Here is an 18378-nt window from a genome sequence, read left to right as displayed (position 1 = left end):
GAAAAGCAGGGACCACTGGTGGCCGGTGGGACAGGATGCTCCTGGCTGCTGAGAACGACTTCCCTGCTCATCCAAATCTCCTTCAGCAGCAGGGTTAGAAATAGGCTCCCTTTTCCAACCCATTTCCAATCTGTGCAGCTCCCTTTTGAACTTGTCCCAGAAATGTGGGGAAACACCCAGGAGGATTCATTATAACACAGCTTTGCTTCATGTCGCCTCTGCATTTCCTTGGAAGCTGCTTCAAATTTACACTAAGAGAAACATGCAGCCCAAGCCCTTGGGATTTTCTTTGCTGAAGCTTTAATTTAAATGAACTCTTGAGTAACAACTATTACAAAAATCAGCTGATGTCTCTTGTAAAGCCTTGAACTAACCTCAAGAGCCCTGAGCAGCGGCAGGCGGGAGGGGAGGCACTGATAGCTGGGATCTTGCAAAAGATCAGTTGCTGAGTGAATGGCAATAAACAGCACACCCAGCCAGCTTGGAGGAATGGCAAATGGACCAGACTGTTCAGAACAATCTGTTCCTGCTCCAGAGCAGGGCTGTGGTGCCGGCAGCAGCCCGGGAAGGCGGCTGCTCCTGGCCTGAGCAGGTCTGCAATCCTGCTTCAGAAAACAGCGGGGCCAAGCCGGGCTAATTACAAGGAGACATGTCCTAAATCAAACAAAAAGCCTCTGAGTGCTTTTGCTGGGCTGACTCCTCTCCAGGGAGCTTTGTGCTCTGCCTCATCCCATGGACCTGCTGGCTGGACCTGGCTTTCTGCTCCAGCCGCTGGGCTAATCCTGGGCAGGGCTGCTCGGATCCACTCTGGGTGCTCTGCCTGTGCTTGGCTGAGCATTTATTGTGTGATGTCGTCACCTACTGAATCAGGCATTCACGTCACTGAGCTGCAGCAGAGCAGTTGTGCACTCACTTTCTTCCCAGCGCTGTGATTGCAGTTGGAAGGGAACGAGAGTGCCCAAACTTCCCCCTTAAAGCCAAAACTGAGGAGACAGGAAGCTCTGGAAGTGTCCATATCAACATCCCCAAAGCAGGCTGGCCCTGGGGTGCAGTTCATCCAGGAAAATTTATTTCAGTTGTGCTTCTTTTCATGGGGCTTGTGGGCTGCCCAGGATACTTTCCTCCTGTGCTTAACCCAGAGATCAAGTGGCCTTCATTTGATTTGGAAAAGAAAAGAATGAGATGCAGATGGTGCAGAACACCCATACAGCAATTTAATTAATTGCCTTTAAATGTTAATTCAGAACAGTTTCCCTGAGTGATCTTATGCAGGCAAATCCTCAGTTGCCTTAAGCCACTTGCAAAGTGTGCTCAACTAATAAGGTATTCTTAGTCCTGACCAGGAGCCTTGCACAGGACTGTAATCAGGAATGATTAATTGGAAATAGCTCTCCTCACCCCGGCTGTGCCTGCTGTGCTCTCCTGTGCTGCCCAGCTCTGCCCAGAGCTGACATGGAGCTGCTGGAGAGGCTGTGGAGAAGGGAATTCCTTCCCAACTCCCTCTCTGTGATGTGCTGCTTCCTCAGCCACAGAGCAGCCTCCCAGTGCTCCCAGTGTGGCATGGAGGGTTTCCAGCACAGTGTCTGGATTTGCCAACAGAATTCCCTGGGGAAGGATGGGGATGTGGGAGGTCACGGTGGGAATGGATTCGCTCGGCTCAGCTGTGGCCAAGTGCTCTGCCAGACTTTGAGAGTTGGTGCATTGCATATCCCAGCCTGGAGCAAACCCCTGCCTCCTGCTTGGGGCTGATGTCTCCAAAGCTGCTGAGGGATCAGCAGCACCACTGAGAGGAAATTTGTGCAGTTTTGCCTAAATCACAGCAAAATAACAAGTCATAGAATCATAGATTCCCTGAATTATTTGGGTTGGAAAGGACCTTAAACCTCATCCCATTCCACCCCCTGCCATGGGGGTGCAACCTCCCACTGTCCCAGGTTACTCCAAGCTCTGTCCAACCTGGGACACCTCCAGGGATGGGACATCCACAGCTTTTTTGGGCAGCCTGTGCCAGGCCCTCAGCACCCCACGCTGGCACAGAGAACCCTGCTCCAGGTCAGACACAGAGCCCCCTGTTCTGTGCTTCAGCTAAAACCATCCTGCAGTGGCTGTGTGCTTGTTACGTGCCAGGTTTGACCTCAGGCCAGTGAAATTTTTGGAGGTCTCTTCTTTCTGTGCTTTCAGCACATCCTCCACTATTTTCCTCCTGCATCCCACCCCTGTGGAAGCAGCCTTTGAGCAGTAATTCAGTGTACCTGCTGCAGCCAAAGGTGGCTGGGAGTTAGCACAGTGGATGAAATCCACGTTATTTGGCTCTGCTGGAGTGGTCCAGCCTGCTGTGGGAGAGTTTTACTTTCCTAAAGTCAAAGCTTGGGGAACTTGCTCCTAAAGCAAGGCTTGAAATAATACCCAGCAAAGCCACGGAGGAGACAGTTCACTGCTGGAAATTGCATTTCACTTGGTGTCAGCAATTCAGGAGAAAACCATCTGCAGGAAATTACGATGACAATTTCCTCTTGGAGTGTGGAGAAATTACAGCTGTAATCGAGGATGCAGCCAACAGCCTCCTCTCCCCTTACTTCTACCAATTACCCTGAAAACTTTTAAGTCATTTCCCTGTACAGAGATGTCTCTAGCCCACCCAGGAAGGACAGGCTGGAAGAAGTGATATTGTGCAGGGAGAGAACAGCTCAGCATCTGAGGAGCAGACAGTGCATATCTGAAATGAAACCTTTTCTCTAAGAAACATGGAGCAAAACTCAAGCCAGTTGCAAAATGCTGCAGGCCTACGACTCTCAATGTGTTTGTGATAGTTTTGGGCCAAAACTGGTCTCGCCTGTTGAAAGCTGATTCATGCACATGTGAAGATAACATTCATCAGAGGAAAGAAACAAAAACCTGGCTAGAAAATGTGCTCATGGGACACCATTCACCAGCCAGGTCTTGGTAAGGTGACACCAGGAGGCCAAGGGATACCTCCAGGACCACATGGGCAAGATGGTGATAGGACCAGGGGGAATGATATTAAACTAAGAGAGGAGAGATCAGATTGGATGTTAAGAAGAAATTATTTACTCAAAGGGTGTTAAAGCACTGCCACAGGTTGCCCAAAGAAGCTGTGGCTGCCCCATCCCTGGAAGTGTCCAAGGTCAGGTTGGATGGGGCTTGGAGCAACCTGGGATGGTGGAAAAGGTCCCTGCCCATGGCAGGGGGTGGGACTGGATGGGCTTGAAATTCCTTCCAGCCAAAGCCATTCTGCTTCTGTGATTTCAGCAAATGAATTGTAGCATGTGTCTGAATTCAGAACCTTTCCTCAGAGGTTTTAGCCATCAATTTGTTGCCTGAGAAGATCTTTCCCCACCACCAGCTGCCTTAGCAGTTGTCAGCATCTTCCTGCTTACCCCAGCACTGCTGCTGGAGCTGCTGGGAGTTTGATTGTGATTTAATCCAGGCTTTTAGAGGAGGGAAAAAAGAAAATTTTGACAGTTCCATATATAGCCCTCTGACTCACCGATTTCATGTGTCAAACACTAAAGACGGGTTAAGTAGAATTAAGTTCTGGATTTATTATAAATAGGCATTAAGTAACATGAATGTATTACATTTGCATGAAAATATGGGCCCAATTCTCCAGTTTACCCCAGAGATTTTGTTTGACATGGATGGGATGCTCCCAGGTGGGAGCTCAGCTCAGAACCAGCCCAACTCTGACCATCCCTGCATGAACTGGACCCAGCGAAACAGGAAAATCATTGCTGGAATCAGGAAAAGTTTACACTGCTTGCACAGATCAGAATTCATCCCTTAATATAGTACAATGAGTTTTAATTAGCCCCCAGATCTGCTGCTGAAGGAATAATTTCTGCATGTCAATCAGTGCTAAATGTACTTGTTAAATCAGGCAAGATTGGTTAAGTTGAAAATTGCACAGAAAGTCACTTTTCTTCTGTTTCTCCCAGAAGCTGGAGACTTTTTGGATTCAAATGTTATGAACAATCTCATCCTGCTCCAAATACCCTTCTGGTGAAAGGTCCAGACAATGAAGTCACCCTCACTGAGAGCAAGTGTGACAGTCAGGCATTGTTTGGGTGAAAAAAGTCCTCTTTAGCCAAATCAGTGTTTCTGCAATGAGGGAGACAGACACAGACTCTACCAAATCAGAGCCCTCCTAAATAGTTTAATTTACTGACTTGTTCATTGCTAGACAATTGAGAATTGCTCCATGGAGAAGAAAACAAAAAGGACAGACAATACAGGCTGTATTTTTGAGGCTGAATTAGTCCAAGCCACGGAAAAAACCCATGATTTTGAGTAGCATTGTGTCTGGAAAAATAATGTTCACCCCTGCACCTCTACTTTTCTTGGGAACTGAGGGTTTGGCCCTGTTTCTGCTGAGGGTGAAAAGAAGGGATGTGCCCTATAACACAGCCAGGGCCACTGGGACTGAGTGACAAGCTCACCCTGGAGAGGTTGTTGTTGTTATCCCACGGAGCTGTTGCTCATGAAAAGCTCTGGGAGCTTCCCCCAGCCCTGGTGGGATCCTCAGGCTCCGGTGCCTTCCCAGCAGGGCTCTGCCCTCAGTTGTGATTTTTCTTATCAAACACCACATTCCTATTTTTCTGCCACGAATATGATTTCCAATTAAATGCCTCCTCAGAGCCTGTCTGGCTGGGAATTAGGCTGGAGCTTGGTGGCTGGGCTGTTAGCTCATCAAAGTCTCCGGGATAACGGGGAGGTGCCGATGCTCCGCTCGGGGATTTTGCTCGTGGCTTTGAGCTGCCTGCAGCCCCGCAAACTGGGACAGGCTGCCCTTTGCTCACCTTCAGCTCTGCTCTGCTCCCCTTCAGCCCACAGCTGAGTAAGCATCTCCAAGGCTATAAAACACAGCCCCTGTGCTCCTGCCCTCCAGGGATCTCAGCGTTCCCGCAGCCCCTGGGAAGGAGCTGGCCACGCGCTCCAGCTTACAGGGAGAGGATTAGCATGGCTCTTATGACTCAGTCCACAGCTCCTGTGTTCTTCCCTGCATGGAAAGGAGAGGAGTGAGCATGAAGCTTCAATCTGTCCCCTAATCAGCCACCTAACAGGTCCCCATCCCCAGGGTCCGTCTCCGATTTGGCAGTTGTTGCTGCTCTGGATGCCAGCAGCGGTGGCAGTGAGGTGGTGATGGTCTCTTTATGAATAAAAAAGATAAAAACCAGGCTGGAAGGCCAGAAAATCTGGATGTGGAGCTGGGATCAAGATGGGGAGGGAGCAGCAAACCTAATCCCAAAGCACTGCTGGGGATGGTGAACCCCTGGCTGCTCCTGTTGGAGCAAAAGTCTTCGAATGCCAGCCTGTAGCTCAATTCCAAATGAGGATTTCTCCTTGCTGTGGACATGCAGCCAGGGAGGTGCTGGAGCATGTGCTGCAGGGCTGGTTTTGGGGCACAGAAACCCCTTTGGTCCATGTAATATGGGGTCCAAACAACTCCTTGCTTGATCCATCATGGAGCACCATCCTCACTCCATTGTGGTGATGCTGCCGTGGCAACCGTGGAAGCTGGGGCAGTGCAGGATGGAACTGGAACCAGTTCCCTTCTAGGTTCTCCCCTCTCCTGAGCTTCCTGCTGGAAACAGGGGTGGATCTTTGGGAATACCTGACTGCCACCGTGGTTCTGTCTCCTGGCTGGAGAGGAACTGCCTTGTGTGGGGCCAAGCAGTTTCAGGGGACACAGGGGGACCCAAGGGACTGCAGTGTGGTTGCTTGCTGGGGACTAGCTCTGGGGGTAAGGGATGCAGGGTCCACTCTAGTGCCCTCCTGGCATCAGTGGGACAAGGGGGGGCTGAATCCAGGTGTTCTACAGGCACAGGGTTGGGGGGACTGGCCTCGCTGGAATTTCTATGGAAACCCAGGTACTGAATGGGGTGGAATAGCTCAAACCATCTGTTCTTCCCCTACTTATGAAACTCGATCATTTCACGATGACATCACCAGAAATGCTCTCCTTTCCTTCCTCTCGCAGCCATCTGTGATGGTTCCCTCATGTGCCAAACACGCGAGCGGGTGCTGAGGGATGGGCAGGAGGACACAGCCACCCCATTACTCCTGTTTCATTTCTTCCCTTGGAAAGCAATCCTGTGCCTGCAGAGTTTCACTTGTTCCCTTCTCAAGGTGTCTACAGCAGAGTTAGACGGGGGAAATGAAGGTAAAATAGAAGGACAAACTGAATCTGAACTTCACAGGGAGTATGAAAGATCTGCTGTGGGGGTCTTACCCATGGGAATACAAATCCAGCAGTGGGAGCCAGGTTTGCTCCTGCCAGCAAGGTGCTGGGTAGCAGCGGGGCTGCTTCTGCTGCCCTGCTGTGCCAGGAATGAGTCCCTGGACTGAGATTTGGGTGTTGGGACAGGCAGTGTTGGGGAATTGGAGTCAGCAGAGGACACAGGGAGTGGTGGGGTGAACAGCCTTCCGTGCTTGCCTGCTGGGCAGTTTCTCAGCTTGAAGTCACCTTCTGATGGTCAGGGACAGGAGCACTCCTGCTCCACTCCTGGGTAGCCAGCTGGGCTCACCCACATCCCCAGCAGCAGCGGCTCTGCTTCTGACTCACATCCTGTTGTGCTGGGTGATAAAAGAGGTGACAACCTGCTACCACCTGTCCTCTTCACTGGTGGAGGTCTCTCCCTGTCCTGGAATTGAGGTGCTGGCTCCAGCTCAGCCAGCACTGTGTGTTTTGGGTGGTGATGGATGTCTCAGGTGCCAGGGAGGAGCTGGGGCTGCTCCGCTGCTGCCACTGCTGGCTGTGCTTGCTCGACTGACCAAACCCTCCCTTGTCTGTGGCAGAGGAGAGAAGCCTCAGCAGACCTGGAGCTCCCCGAGGATGAGAGGGAAAGAAGGGCTAAAGTGGAGATCAGGCAGCTGCAGACCCGTTTTCATCATGAATCGTACAAGAGGAAATTCTTCTATGACAATATCTGGCGGCAAATGCAGGCTCAGGAGTGAGTACAGCTCTGCTTGGCTGCCTGGAGCTTGGGAAGTTCCTCCATGCCAAAATCACAGATTTATAAAATCCCACAGGCAGGGACACCTTCCACTCTCCCAGGTTGCTCCAAGCCCTGTCCAGCTTGGACTTAGAAACCTCCAGGGATGGGACAGCCACAGCTTCTCTGGGCAACCTGTGCCTGGGCCTCAGCACCCTCTGAGTAAAGAATTTCTTCCTAACCTCTGATCTCAATTCCCTTCTTTTAGCTTAAATCCATTCCCTCTTGTCCTATCATATCTGCAGATATAAAATGTTGCTCCCTCTTTTTTATAAAGAGATCTGGGGACCACAGAGCAGAGATGGGGAGGGGTAAGGACCTGCCCTGGCAGATGGGATGTGCTAAATGTCATTTGTTGTTCCATTTTTACAGAAAAGCAATAGATGATCTGAAGCAAGAACACAGACATGTGACATTAATGCTGAGCCAGATCTATTCACCGAGCAGCGTGATACTGGAAAACAGAAATCGTATGAAGGTCCAAAGCCTTTTGCAGACCAGAATGCAGAATGATGCCCTGATCAAAGAAAGAAAAGCTCAGTTAGCTGACCTGGCCAAGCAGGTGAGAGCATCTGGATTGTTCCCTGCCTGAGCACAGCAGGGCAGAGTCACAGAGTGAGACCTGTGGCTGAAACTCCTCTATGTAAAACACATTTAATTCAGGCCTTGGAATATTCCTCCTGGCAAGTGACACATGGCAATGACAAATGGATAGAGCCAGGCTCCCATTCAAGTCAGCAGCACTGACTGGAAAAGTGAGGTTGGACTCTCAACCTTGTCCCACTGGTCCCTGCACCCCTGTGTGATGGCACACACAGCCTGGGGCCACAAACATCCCTCTCCTTCACTTTTTTATTCTCCTGAAAAAGAGGTAAAACTGGAACTGTGCTGTCTGAGGTGTGGCAAATACAGGAACAGCAGCACCTGAGGGATGTCCAATCCCTTCTCCTGAGGACATCCTGATTGGATTTGGGCAGAAATGGGGTGGGAAGCCAAAGGAAATTTCCCTTCAGCATTGTTCTCAGAGCCAGCTGTCCGAGCAGGACTCCAGGGAATGTGTTTGGATAGTTTGCCATTGCTGGAGGTGCTGCAGAGCTTTCCCAACAGGGTTAGTTTTCTGTCAGGGATGAAAACTCTGGCTTGCCTGAGTCATCCCTCCCCCACCTGGCCCGTGCTTCGCTGTTCTCCAACTGCTTCGCTCTTCCATGGATTTATTTCCTCTGGAAGCTCCCCACTTCTGGCAGAAGTTTTCCTCCACTCATTCCCAGGGAGGACTGCACAGATCCCTGCCTGGCCAGCACAAATACCTCTACCAAAGCTCCATCCTCATTCCCTCTTCCACTCTACAGAGTGCTACTGTTCCATGTTCAGCACCTGCTGGAGTTCCCCCCAAAAACAGCTGCACTTCCTTTGTGACACAAAAAAACCCTCCATTCCCAGTTACAGTTCATGTTTCTGTGTGTGCAGGATGGGATCCTGTGGGATTAAAGCTGCTCCTATAACTGCAAGATCATTAGTGATATGGTTTCTGTAGCTCAAGTCAGCAAAGGAGATTTTCTTTGGCTCTGTGTCCTGACAAAAGTCCAGAATGTAGGGGTGGAGATTATACGTCCTGGCTTTTCCCACTGTGTGTGTGTGCAGGTTGTAGAGCTGGAAAAAAAGATAGTGAAGCAAAGAGACACAAACTGGAGGATGCTGGAAGCAAAGAGCCAAAAACACCTGCAGAAGAAGATTGAATTACTGGAGATACGTCTGAGTCATGTAAGGAAATGTTTTGGAGACTTTTGGAGAACATGTGTGAGGTCACACAGGGGCCTGGGACCTTTCTGGTCAGGACAGAGCCCAGTGGTGAAGATGGATTTGGTTAACACAAGCTGCTTAAAGCACCTGGTTTGTTCCCCTGGCCTGATCATTCCCAGAATATCTCAAGGGCTCCTTCAGGCTTGGTGACCCAAATGCAGAACTTGTGCTGTGCCAAGGGGCCTGAAGGTCTGCACCTGCCTTGTGATCAAACTGGGCTGCCTGGAGCCACCTTGCCTGGACAAAGCCAGCTCCAGGTCTCTGTTGTGGTCAACCTGGTCTTCTGTTGCCCTTTCTCTCTTGGGGAGGGAGGACAGTGCAGGGCCAGCTTCAAATCTCTTGGGCTTGCCATGGTCAAGGTCTTTAAGCAGCAACCTGAGCCCCCCAGTCCCCCACCAGTCCCACGATTTGTTCTCCCCAGGTCACTGTCCGCTACAACACCATCATGACCCGAAACAGCAGGCTCCGAGAAGAGACTGCCAGCCTGAAGATCCAGAAAGCCATTTATGACAGCAACTACTGGAAGCTGGAAAAAAGTCTGGTTCAGCAGAACAAATTGCTGAACGCTGCTATCGAGCAAGCCACGGAAGACTACAAGCAGTGGTACGTGGCCTTGCCAGCCCCCTGGGCAAAACTTGGGGCTGATGGGTGATGCCAGTGATGAGTATTCAAATAGAGACACCAACAGAGGCTTCAGAGAGAGGATTCACCAATCCCATCTAGGGCTGGGTGCCTGGTCAGTGTGGGGAGACTGGTGCCTCTAGAGTGTTTTATTCCATCTATCCCAGATGTTTTTTTGGATGGCATGCACTGCCCCATGGAGGAGTCTATTTTTTCTGAGTCTCACCTGAGCTGGGTACTATACCTGAGTACAAAACCCCACTAAAAGCTGTGTTAGTGGCTGTGAATTCCCTCTGGACTAACTGCACTCCATTCAGATGAGAGCTGGGAATGTGCACAGCATCACAGGGGCTTTGGCAGGTGTTGCCCTGTTGGGAGAGGCCAGGAACACAGAGCAACACAAGGTGTGAGGGCTGCTCTCCGTGTGCAGGATGGAGGATCTGGGGCGGATCTCGGACATTCGGGACGTGCACTACAGGGAAACCATCCAGTACAACATCAGGCTGCTGGAGAGGAAGTGTGCCCTTCACCAGGAGAACAGGCTGAAAAACTTCTTCCTCAGCAAATGTGCAGATCTCTCTGCACTGAAGGAACGGGCCAAACAGAGAGAAGGTATCAGAGGAGCATTTGTGGGACTTGGGCCACAAACCCGAAGTCTGCAGGGTTGATGGGGTTGGGCTGCTCATGGTGGTTTATAGAATTGTACCCCAAAGGCAGGATGCCTGCCCTGCCCACAACCTCTCCCACCCACCCATCACCCTACAAGCAAAAAGGATGAACAGTGATAATTGAGTGAGGCTGAGTGTCTTGGGGGTGCCCCTGGGACAGGGAGCTGCTCCTGTGTGCAACCATGGCTCCTTTTACCACAGAACAGGTTGGGTTGGAAAGGAGTCTTAAAACTCATCCAGTTCCACCCCCTCCAAGGGCAGGGACACCTTTCCCTGTCCCAGGTTGCTCCAAACCCTGTCCAGCCTGGCCTTGGACACTTCCAGGGGTGGGGCAGCCACAGCTTCTCTGGGCATCCTGTGCCAGGGCCTCATCACCCTCACCAGGAAGAATTTCTTCCTAACATTTAATCTAATCTAATCATTCTATCCTCTGTGGAGGGGATCCCATAGTGTTTGCTCCATTCCCATGACATCCCGGCTCAGTTTCCTGGTGGAAGAGGCACCCTCTGCCCCTCCAGCCCTGCTCCCTCCTGCCCCAGCCCTGCACCAAACCCCACAGCACTGCAGGGAAGGTTCTGCAAAGGGTAACCACGGCTCTCTGTCTCTTTTTCAGCCTTTGAGGCAGCCGAGAGGGCCAAAAGGAGCCAAAAGGAGAGCTATGAGGTGGCCTACAAGCGTCTGCTGGAGCTGTCGGACGGAGACATCGATGATTTCTTGGAGGACTTCCTTGAAAAGGACAGGAGATTCTTCATCCTCTTTGGCTACGCCGTTAGGCTGAACGTCAGGAACGAGGGTCCCAGGCAGAGGATCCGGGAGATCCAGGTCTGTTCCTGGCTCTCCTTGTGTCCCCCTTTCCAGGCAGTGATTTTAGGTCAGGGTGGCTTTGTCCTCTCCCGAGTGTCGGGCATCACTGCCCACACCAGAGCCTGGCACCAGCCGCACGGCTTTGGGGGGGATGCAGAGAGGAGCAGCCAAACCCACGACCCCGCTGCGTTCTCGCAGCTAAACGCGTCTCAATGCTGCCACCGCGTACCCAGCAAAAATACTGCAGGGTCCCGAGGAGCCAGGAGCTTCCCCGAGCAGCGTGCGGCTGCCTCAGAGGGAACTGGGGTTGTCCTGGAGGTGTCCCTGCTCCCTGGGCTGTCCCCAGCCTCCTGGTGGGGCGGGTAGGATTCCACCGTGCTGGTGTTCCCACAGGGTGACATGAAGGTCATCAGAGCACAGCGACAACAGGCAGAGAAAACCTGGACTCACGTCCTGCAGGAGCTGGAGGTAGGGTGGCCCTGGATTCCCTCTGGAAGAGGAGCACATCCCTGTCTGTCCCAGCACATTTCCCAGGGAGTCTGGTGCTGTAAATGCTGCTCTGGCCAGTGGCTGGAGAGGTGTGGGCAGAAAAGGGCCCTGCAAAGGTTTTACAGCTCCCAGTGCATGGTGAGAGGGTGGCTGTGGGGTTCCTGCCAGCCCTGTCCAGCATGGACAGCTGGGGATATTCAAGAACTGTCTGGACACAACCCTGTGCTCTGTGCTCTGGGATGACCCAAAGTAGAGGTTGGACCAGACCACCCATTGTGGTCCCTTCCAACCTGAGCCATCCTGGGCTCCTGTGATTCTGTCTCCAGACTGAAACTGGGCAGCACTGGGGTGGTGGGGTCAGCGAGGGGCTGGTGTGACACCTTTGTGACACAAAGACCTTTGCTGGTAGGCAAAAATAACAGAGACCACCGAGGAAGCCAACAAGTATGAGGACAAATTCAAGGAGAGCAGCAAACTCCTGGGACAGATCCAATCTCACATAGAGACCCTCTTGAAGGACATGGACTGTGACACTACAATGATAGTGAAGCCTCTTGGGGAGAGCTTGGTGCCAGTTTTTGGTAGGTCAGGGCTGCCCATCTTCCTGTGCCCCATGCTCTGAGAAGTCCTGTCCACCACCTGCTTGCACTTGTGTTTAAATTGAACTTTTGTTTTCCCCTGTCCCATCGGTCATGTGTGCCCCAAGGCAAATTTGCAATGCCAAATTCCCAGCAAATTTAGGAGCTCATTTGGATGTATAAAATCCCAGTGTGTATAAACATCCCAAACCCTCATTGTGGCTCTGGGTGCTGAAGTGCAATGGGGGTCTGCCTCTCTTCTCAGGGAGACAGCAAGAAGCCAAGGGGAATTGCATGAGGGGAGGTTCAGGTTGGATACTAGGAAGAATTTCTTCACTGAAATAGTGGTCAAGCACTGGAACTGGCTTCCCAGGGAAGTGGTTGAACCACCACCCTTGAAGTGTTCCAAAAATAAAGTGGATGTGGCACTTTGGTATGCTTTAACAGGCAGGGGATATTCAGGATGAGGTTGGACTTGGTGATTTTGGAGGTCTGTTCCAACATTAACGACTCTGTGATTTTATGATTCCATGACTCAGCCTTGGCCCCCTGACCCTGGGGGAGGGAAGCCAGTGGATCCCCTGCTCTGGGCAGGGTCCTGGGGCAGGGACACTGCGGGACACTGCTCCTTCCCACCCAGGTCCCGTGGAGAACAAGATCAAGGAGTTCCTGCTGAGGGAGTCCTTGCTGTGCTACACGTCCATCGATCGTACCCAGCGCGCCCAGGCCTTCATCAGCCCCCTCCAGGGAGCCTCCAACCTCCTCTGGACCATGGACAGGGCCACGCTCTGCCCACCCCCCCCAGACCTGGAGACCACTGACCCCAAAACCGGTGAGCAGGGAGCGGGGAGAGAGGGGCCATGGGTGGGCAGCAGCCGCTCCCCAATCCCCCGCGGCTGCCTGGCCAAGACTTGCTGCCTCATGTCCTTCTCAGCCCATCCCCTCCAGCCTGTCCTGCCCCACCGAGGGGTATGAGGCCTGTAAAACTGTGTATTATGGGATGGCCATTCTCTTTGGCAGCAGAAGAGCCGCTGGGCCGGGCTCGGCTGCGTCAGCTCGTTCTCCAGAGGCAGGAGGAGGAGCTGGCCAGGCCCTCCAGCTCGGGCAGGAGGAGGAGGAGATTCACATCACAGAGTGCATCAGGGGCCAGGAGCCCGTCCGAGACCGGGAGCCCACCAGGGGCCAGGAGCCCATCAGAGACCAAGAGCCCACCAGGGAATTAAAGAAGCAGTTTCATTGCTTGAGCTTCTGCATCCTGCACATCATTCCATCTTCCTTCTCTGGAAGGAGCCCGACACCTTTCACAGGCTTCAGAGCCTCACCGGGTGATATTTTGGCATGGCTTCACCCACTGCTGACATCACCTGCAGCCGGGTGGGACTTGGGCTCTGCCACGGGGTGACATCCCTGTCACGCACCCTGTGGCACTCCCCGCAGCCAGAGATGGGGACCACGGTGCCAATCCTGCGCTGTGCCCGAGGGCAGGGCCTGGCACGTGGGGTGCAGGGGGTGAGTGTGCTCATGGGGTGTTCCCTGCTAAGCTGCCAGAAGCTGACAACTCTCTGCTGCCTAAAGGAAATCTGAGCTCAGTGCTGGCCCTCGGGGATGGGCACAGCCCAGTGTGGGACAGGCTGGGTTGGGGCTGGCAGTGGCACTGGGAGGCAGAGGGGCTCGAGGACACGTGAGGGTCACCTGCAGAAGGTCTGGGGTGCTGAGGCCAGCAGGGTCTGGAAGGATCTGAGGGCTCCCACGGGGCACAGGCACACCACACGAGCCCAAGCACTGCTCACGCCAGCAGCTGGATTTCCTCTTGCCAAAAGGCTGTTTAATGTGAATGCCATTCCCGTGCCAAATTCCCAGGCACATGCCTCTCCAGGGGAAGAGGAAAGGGAACCCCCGTGTGACCTAGGGAGAGGTGATCTTGCAGTGGCAGCCCCAGCCCTGAGCCTGGGCTAGTCCTTCTCTTCACCATGAGTAATGACATGGACCAGGTTCTTGTAGTCCAGGTTGCCAGACATGTCCGGAGGGAAGGCAGCGAACATCTGATCGATCTGCCGGGGAAAAGCAGTGACAAAAAGTGCCATGGGAGGTGTTTGGGACCAGGGCTTGGAGGAGGGATGGGGTCTGTTAGGATGGAGGGAGGCTGGCAGGGGTGGGAAGGAGATCATACCTCTTCCTGGGAAAACCTCTCCCCCTGCGTCATCAGCATTTCTTTGATGCTGCAAAGGAGAGAGCGCGGTGAGAACTGGGCAGGTCCTGATGGGGACACCCCCAGCACTCCCTGCCCCGGGTACCCCTGCACTCACTAGGCAGATTTCAGGCCTTTCCCCTCTGGATCAAACACCTTGAATGCATTCAGGATTGTCTCCTCCGGGTCCGCACCTGTGGGTGACAAAGCCGTGGCCATTCGAGATGGTAAAGTAGGAAGCCAACTGCAACCTCCTGCTTCTCCCAGCCTCGGGGGCAAAATGGGGGGCAGACTGGAAAGTGGGGGGGTGCCTGCAGGAATGCTGACCCTGCAGCTGGAGACTGGAGTCGGTGGCACGCAGAGGAGCAGCCGTAGGGCCGCGGTGTGAGCACAGAGCAGGCGGTGTCGGCATTTATCTAATCTTTGGAGCGTATTTATAGAGCTCCAGGCACAGCCCTTGGGGCCCTGCAGCCTCTTGGAGACCAGCAGGAGGCTGCATTCCTTGGCTTAAGTACGTGATTCAGGGCACAGCCAGATGGGATGGTCGGTCAAAGCCTGGCTCTAGCCAGGGAGGGCCACTCTTGGCACTCAGCAGGCTCAGAGGTGCTGCAAGAGCTGTCCCCTCTTCCTAGGGGACAGCAGCAGCAGCAGCACAACCATTTGGGTTTTGTAAGTGGCTGGGGAAACTGAGGCACGGAGACCATCTCATACCCCCCAGCAGTTTGGGGAGACATGGGATAAGAGCTGGATCTCTGCACCTAGGGATGGTTGGTATTGCAAATCAGCGGGAATTTTGGGGCATAGGAATGCCACTGACCACTCCCAGCTCCCTCCCAGGTGCCCTCTCACCCTTGAGCTTCTCCCCAAACATGGTGAGGAACACGGTGAAGTTGATGGGGCCCGGTGCCTCCTTTATCATCTCATCGATCTCCTCGTTCTTCACATTCAGGCGCCCTGGGGAGAGCAGCTATGGGTCAGTCGTGGATCCAAGTCCTGCTCTGCATGTTGAGGGATAAAAATGCACACCACAGAACCCTTCCCTGGGGGTTTTTCCCCCACTGGAGGGAAATAGCACACTCCTGGGGAGCCACCTCTGGCAAGGAATGGAGGTGGCAGGAGGGAGGTGAGAGAATCACCCCCAGCTCTGGCTTCTCAGGCTCCAGGATCACAGAAAAGAAGGATGCAAAGGACTGAGCTAGCTGTGCTGCTTCCTTCCCTCACTGCCCCATGGATCAGCCTCTTTTAGCCTTCCTTGGAATGTGTTTTGGGCCAAAACCACCAGCACTGGGTCTCTCCCTGTCCCCCAGCACCACAAGCAAACAGGATGGAATGCCTACATCCTTTTTCCCGAGGCTGGGTTGTCCTTGGAGCTCCACTGCTGATTCATGCTGACCTCTGATGGCAGAGCCAAGCTCGCAGAGTCACAGCCTCCCACAAATCCCCTAAATCCCCTAAATGCCCTCACGCCCCGGGATGCCACGGGATGGGCACGGCCAGGTGCTTCTAAGCATGGAAAAGGCAGGGAGGGTTTGGCTGTGTAATCCAGGAGCTGGCTCCAGTGCCAAGGGGATAAACCAGCTGTGGGAGCTGCTCCAGGCTACCTGTGAGGGATCTCCCGGCCTGACAGCTTTGGGTTTGGATCAGGAGGTTTTTGGCAAAATGGGAGATCGGGTGAATGGGAGGGGCTTGGTTAAATGCCCCACCCCGTCTTGATTCTCAATTAACAGGTCTGATGTTGGCAAAGCTGAGGAGGGGAGGCTGCTGAAGCCGGGCTCACCGAGGGCAGCAAAGGTGTCTCTCAGATCTGCCTTGTCGATGAAGCCGTCCCGGTTCTGATCCATGATGGTGAATGCCTGGAAGCACAGGAGCAGGGCAGGGAGCCCAGGGAAAGGGAGAATTGTCAGCTTTTGCAAAGGCTTTAGCACCTTTCTCCTCCTCCCGTCAGCTTGGATGGGATAAGGGCATTTTGAACCCTTCCAGGGTGGGCTCTGGGGGTCTCACTCACCCTAATCCCACACAGTCCTGCGCCCTAGGGCGATGGCAACCCAAACCCCAAAGCTGTGCAAACTTTCCTTGGCCAAATCTCTCTCAGCCCGGTATGCCACCAGGCAGAGAGGCCAGCCTGAGCCATCTCCTCCAACTGGGGCCAGTTATCCCAGGAACTGGGATCTGCACAGGACCACGTGCAGGGGGTGAGAGCTCCTGGCAAGGCAGGAGGGAGATGTGCTCCAGCTCCCTCGGCTGGGCCAGATCCTCTGAGGGAATCGGGCTCCTCGGAAGCTTGGAGGCGATGCCGGATTTAACGGCGTCACTGAGCTGTTATTCTCACTTTTAAAATAAAACAACCCAAAGCCAGGCCTGCTGCCTCCCGGTGTGACCCAGCTGTCACTTGAGAGCACCAAGGGAAGAGCTGAAGGTCACATCACATCAAGGACCCTCTGTCCTTCCCACCAAACCCACCTACCTCTTTGAATTCCTGGATCTGGGCCTGCTCGAACATGGAGAAAACATTGGAATTAGCACCTTCAATCCTCTTCTTGGCTTTCTTGGGTGCCTGCAGGAGTCCAGGTATGTACCATTAGCTCACTGGCTTTTTATGGGGTGAAATAAAAGCATGGAAGTGCCCTATTCTTACTTGTACTCTTCATGGGAGCTCTGGGCTGGGGCTCTCTTCCCTGGGGGCTTGGTAGTTTCTCTCTGCAGCTTTGGGATACTGAGGGGCATTGAGATTCCTGCTTAAATGTCAGCTCCTGCTGAATTTAGCCAAACAGGTCTAAGGAAAGATGAGGAGTGAAATCACTTCTCCCACTGGCAGGTAAAAGGGTCAGCTCTGGGGTGAGAGATCCCCATTGGAACCCTGGTTTTGGGAGCACTGCTGAGGTTGCACACGAGGGTTGTGGTCAGTCAGTGCTTCTTTACCCTGCTGTGCAGATATTAAAATACGGCTTAATTAAAAATCTGCCTCCCCCTGCACTGAGGCTTGAAACAACCAGAAATGGGTCAATGTGTGGTTTAAAGAGGACTGAAGAGCCCCTCGCTGTCCCACCCAGCCCATTATCCCTCATTCCAGTGCCTGCTCCCGCAGCCATTTCCTCTCATGGAGGAGGATTTTGGGGGCACAAAATGGCCCTTCCTCTCACTGCGTGAAGGAAGGGGGAAATAAAAAATGGCATTTGGGCCCTCAAACCATCTGCATTCATTCAAAAGCTCTGCTAAGCATGGGAGACACCTCTCTGCTCCCTGTGAGATGCTGCTGGCCCACCCAGCTGCTCCCCAGTTTTCTCACCCCCTTTCCAAGGCAGACAAGACCCTTGGCCCTCAACTCCTTGTAGCCTCCTTTGTATCCAGCCCATTAAAGCTATTCTGGTGAAAAAATCAAATGAATTTTATCTCTTCCTGCTGGAGCTCTGGGCTCTCTGTACTCACCATGGCTTCGCTCAGCTGCCGATGTCACTGTGAGGGATGTCCCAGAGGCACTCCCTCACTCCCCCCGGCTGGAACAATAAATACACCCCCCTCGGGGTTAAAAATAGCCCCATGCCCACTTTTGGCTGTAATAGGTAATTTGGCCACCCCCAACCCTGTTGTCTGTGCCTTTCTCTGTCCCTCTCTCTCTAATCTGGAATAGCAGCTTGTTGTTGTCACCGGCTGACGTGACATGTGAGCCCGGGAGGGTTTCAAGGTTACCGAAGTGCCGGGCGGCCCCCAGCTCCCACCCCGGGGATGCTGACCCGGGGCTGCTCGGGAACAATCCTTTGTCACCTGCCTTTGTCACTCGGGCTGGCGCCGGGCTCGTCCCCTCCGCCGGGACACGCAGGGAGGGGTTGGCCCCAGGGGACCCCCCGCTAGAATCCCCCAAACATCAGGACGTGGATGTTTCTCCTCGGTGCTTCTCTTTGGGAGCCCCACGGCAAAATTGGTGTGGCCCAGCCGGCAGCAGCTCGGCCCCGGCCCCTGCCCGTGGGTCGCCTCCCTTGGGATGCTCCGGGAGCAGGATCAACCAGCCTGTGGCCGAGAGGGGACATCCCGGGACCTGCAGCCCCATCCCGGGATCTTCAGCCCCATCCCGGGGTCTGCAGCCCCATCCCGGGGTCTGCAGCCCCATCCCGGGATCTTCAGCCCCATCCCGGGACCTGCAGCCCCATCCCGGGACCTGCAGCCCCATCCCGGGGTCTGCAGCCCCATCCCGGGACCTGCAGCCCCATCCCGGGGTCTTC

At 53.7% G+C, this 18378-nt stretch overlaps 2 protein-coding genes across 2 annotated transcripts; one reads left to right on the top strand and one right to left on the bottom strand.

Annotated features, from left to right (window-relative positions):
• The first annotated feature begins 6957 nt into the window (after nucleotides 1-6957).
• On the top strand, nucleotides 6958-13204 carry CCDC63 (coiled-coil domain containing 63). The gene is made up of 10 exons (XM_031506233.2): nucleotides 6958-6971; nucleotides 7386-7575; nucleotides 8655-8774; nucleotides 9235-9416; nucleotides 9865-10046; nucleotides 10716-10924; nucleotides 11300-11374; nucleotides 11805-11976; nucleotides 12614-12805; nucleotides 12994-13204. The coding sequence occupies exons 1-10, from the start codon at nucleotides 6958-6960 to the stop codon at nucleotides 13194-13196; spliced, it is 1539 nt and encodes a 512-aa protein (XP_031362093.2). The 3' UTR covers nucleotides 13197-13204.
• A 721-nt stretch (nucleotides 13205-13925) lies between these two features.
• MYL2 (myosin light chain 2) lies at nucleotides 13926-17700 on the bottom strand. The gene is given in 8 exon segments (XM_021544549.2): nucleotides 13926-14024; nucleotides 14144-14192; nucleotides 14280-14355; nucleotides 15011-15115; nucleotides 15939-16014; nucleotides 16626-16715; nucleotides 17588-17646; nucleotides 17649-17700. Coding segments are annotated over 8 exon segments (606 nt in total).
• Nucleotides 17701-18378: the final 678 nt, after the last annotated feature.

The sequence above is a fragment of the Lonchura striata genome, chromosome 18 (genome assembly GCF_046129695.1).
Source record: "Lonchura striata isolate bLonStr1 chromosome 18, bLonStr1.mat, whole genome shotgun sequence".
In the NCBI taxonomy this organism is placed as follows: Eukaryota; Metazoa; Chordata; class Aves; order Passeriformes; family Estrildidae; genus Lonchura; species Lonchura striata.
The sequence above is the reverse complement of the archived record's forward strand: the minus strand, read 5'-3'. Positions and strand labels throughout refer to the sequence as shown.

Coding starts and splice junctions, on each gene's coding strand:
- CCDC63 (XM_031506233.2), top strand. Junction 7,576..8,654: donor TAGCTGACCTGGCCAAGCAG/GTGAGAGCATCT, acceptor GTGTGTGTGCAG/GTTGTAGAGCTGGAAAAAAA. Junction 11,977..12,613: donor GAGCTTGGTGCCAGTTTTTG/GTAGGTCAGGGC, acceptor CTTCCCACCCAG/GTCCCGTGGAGAACAAGATC.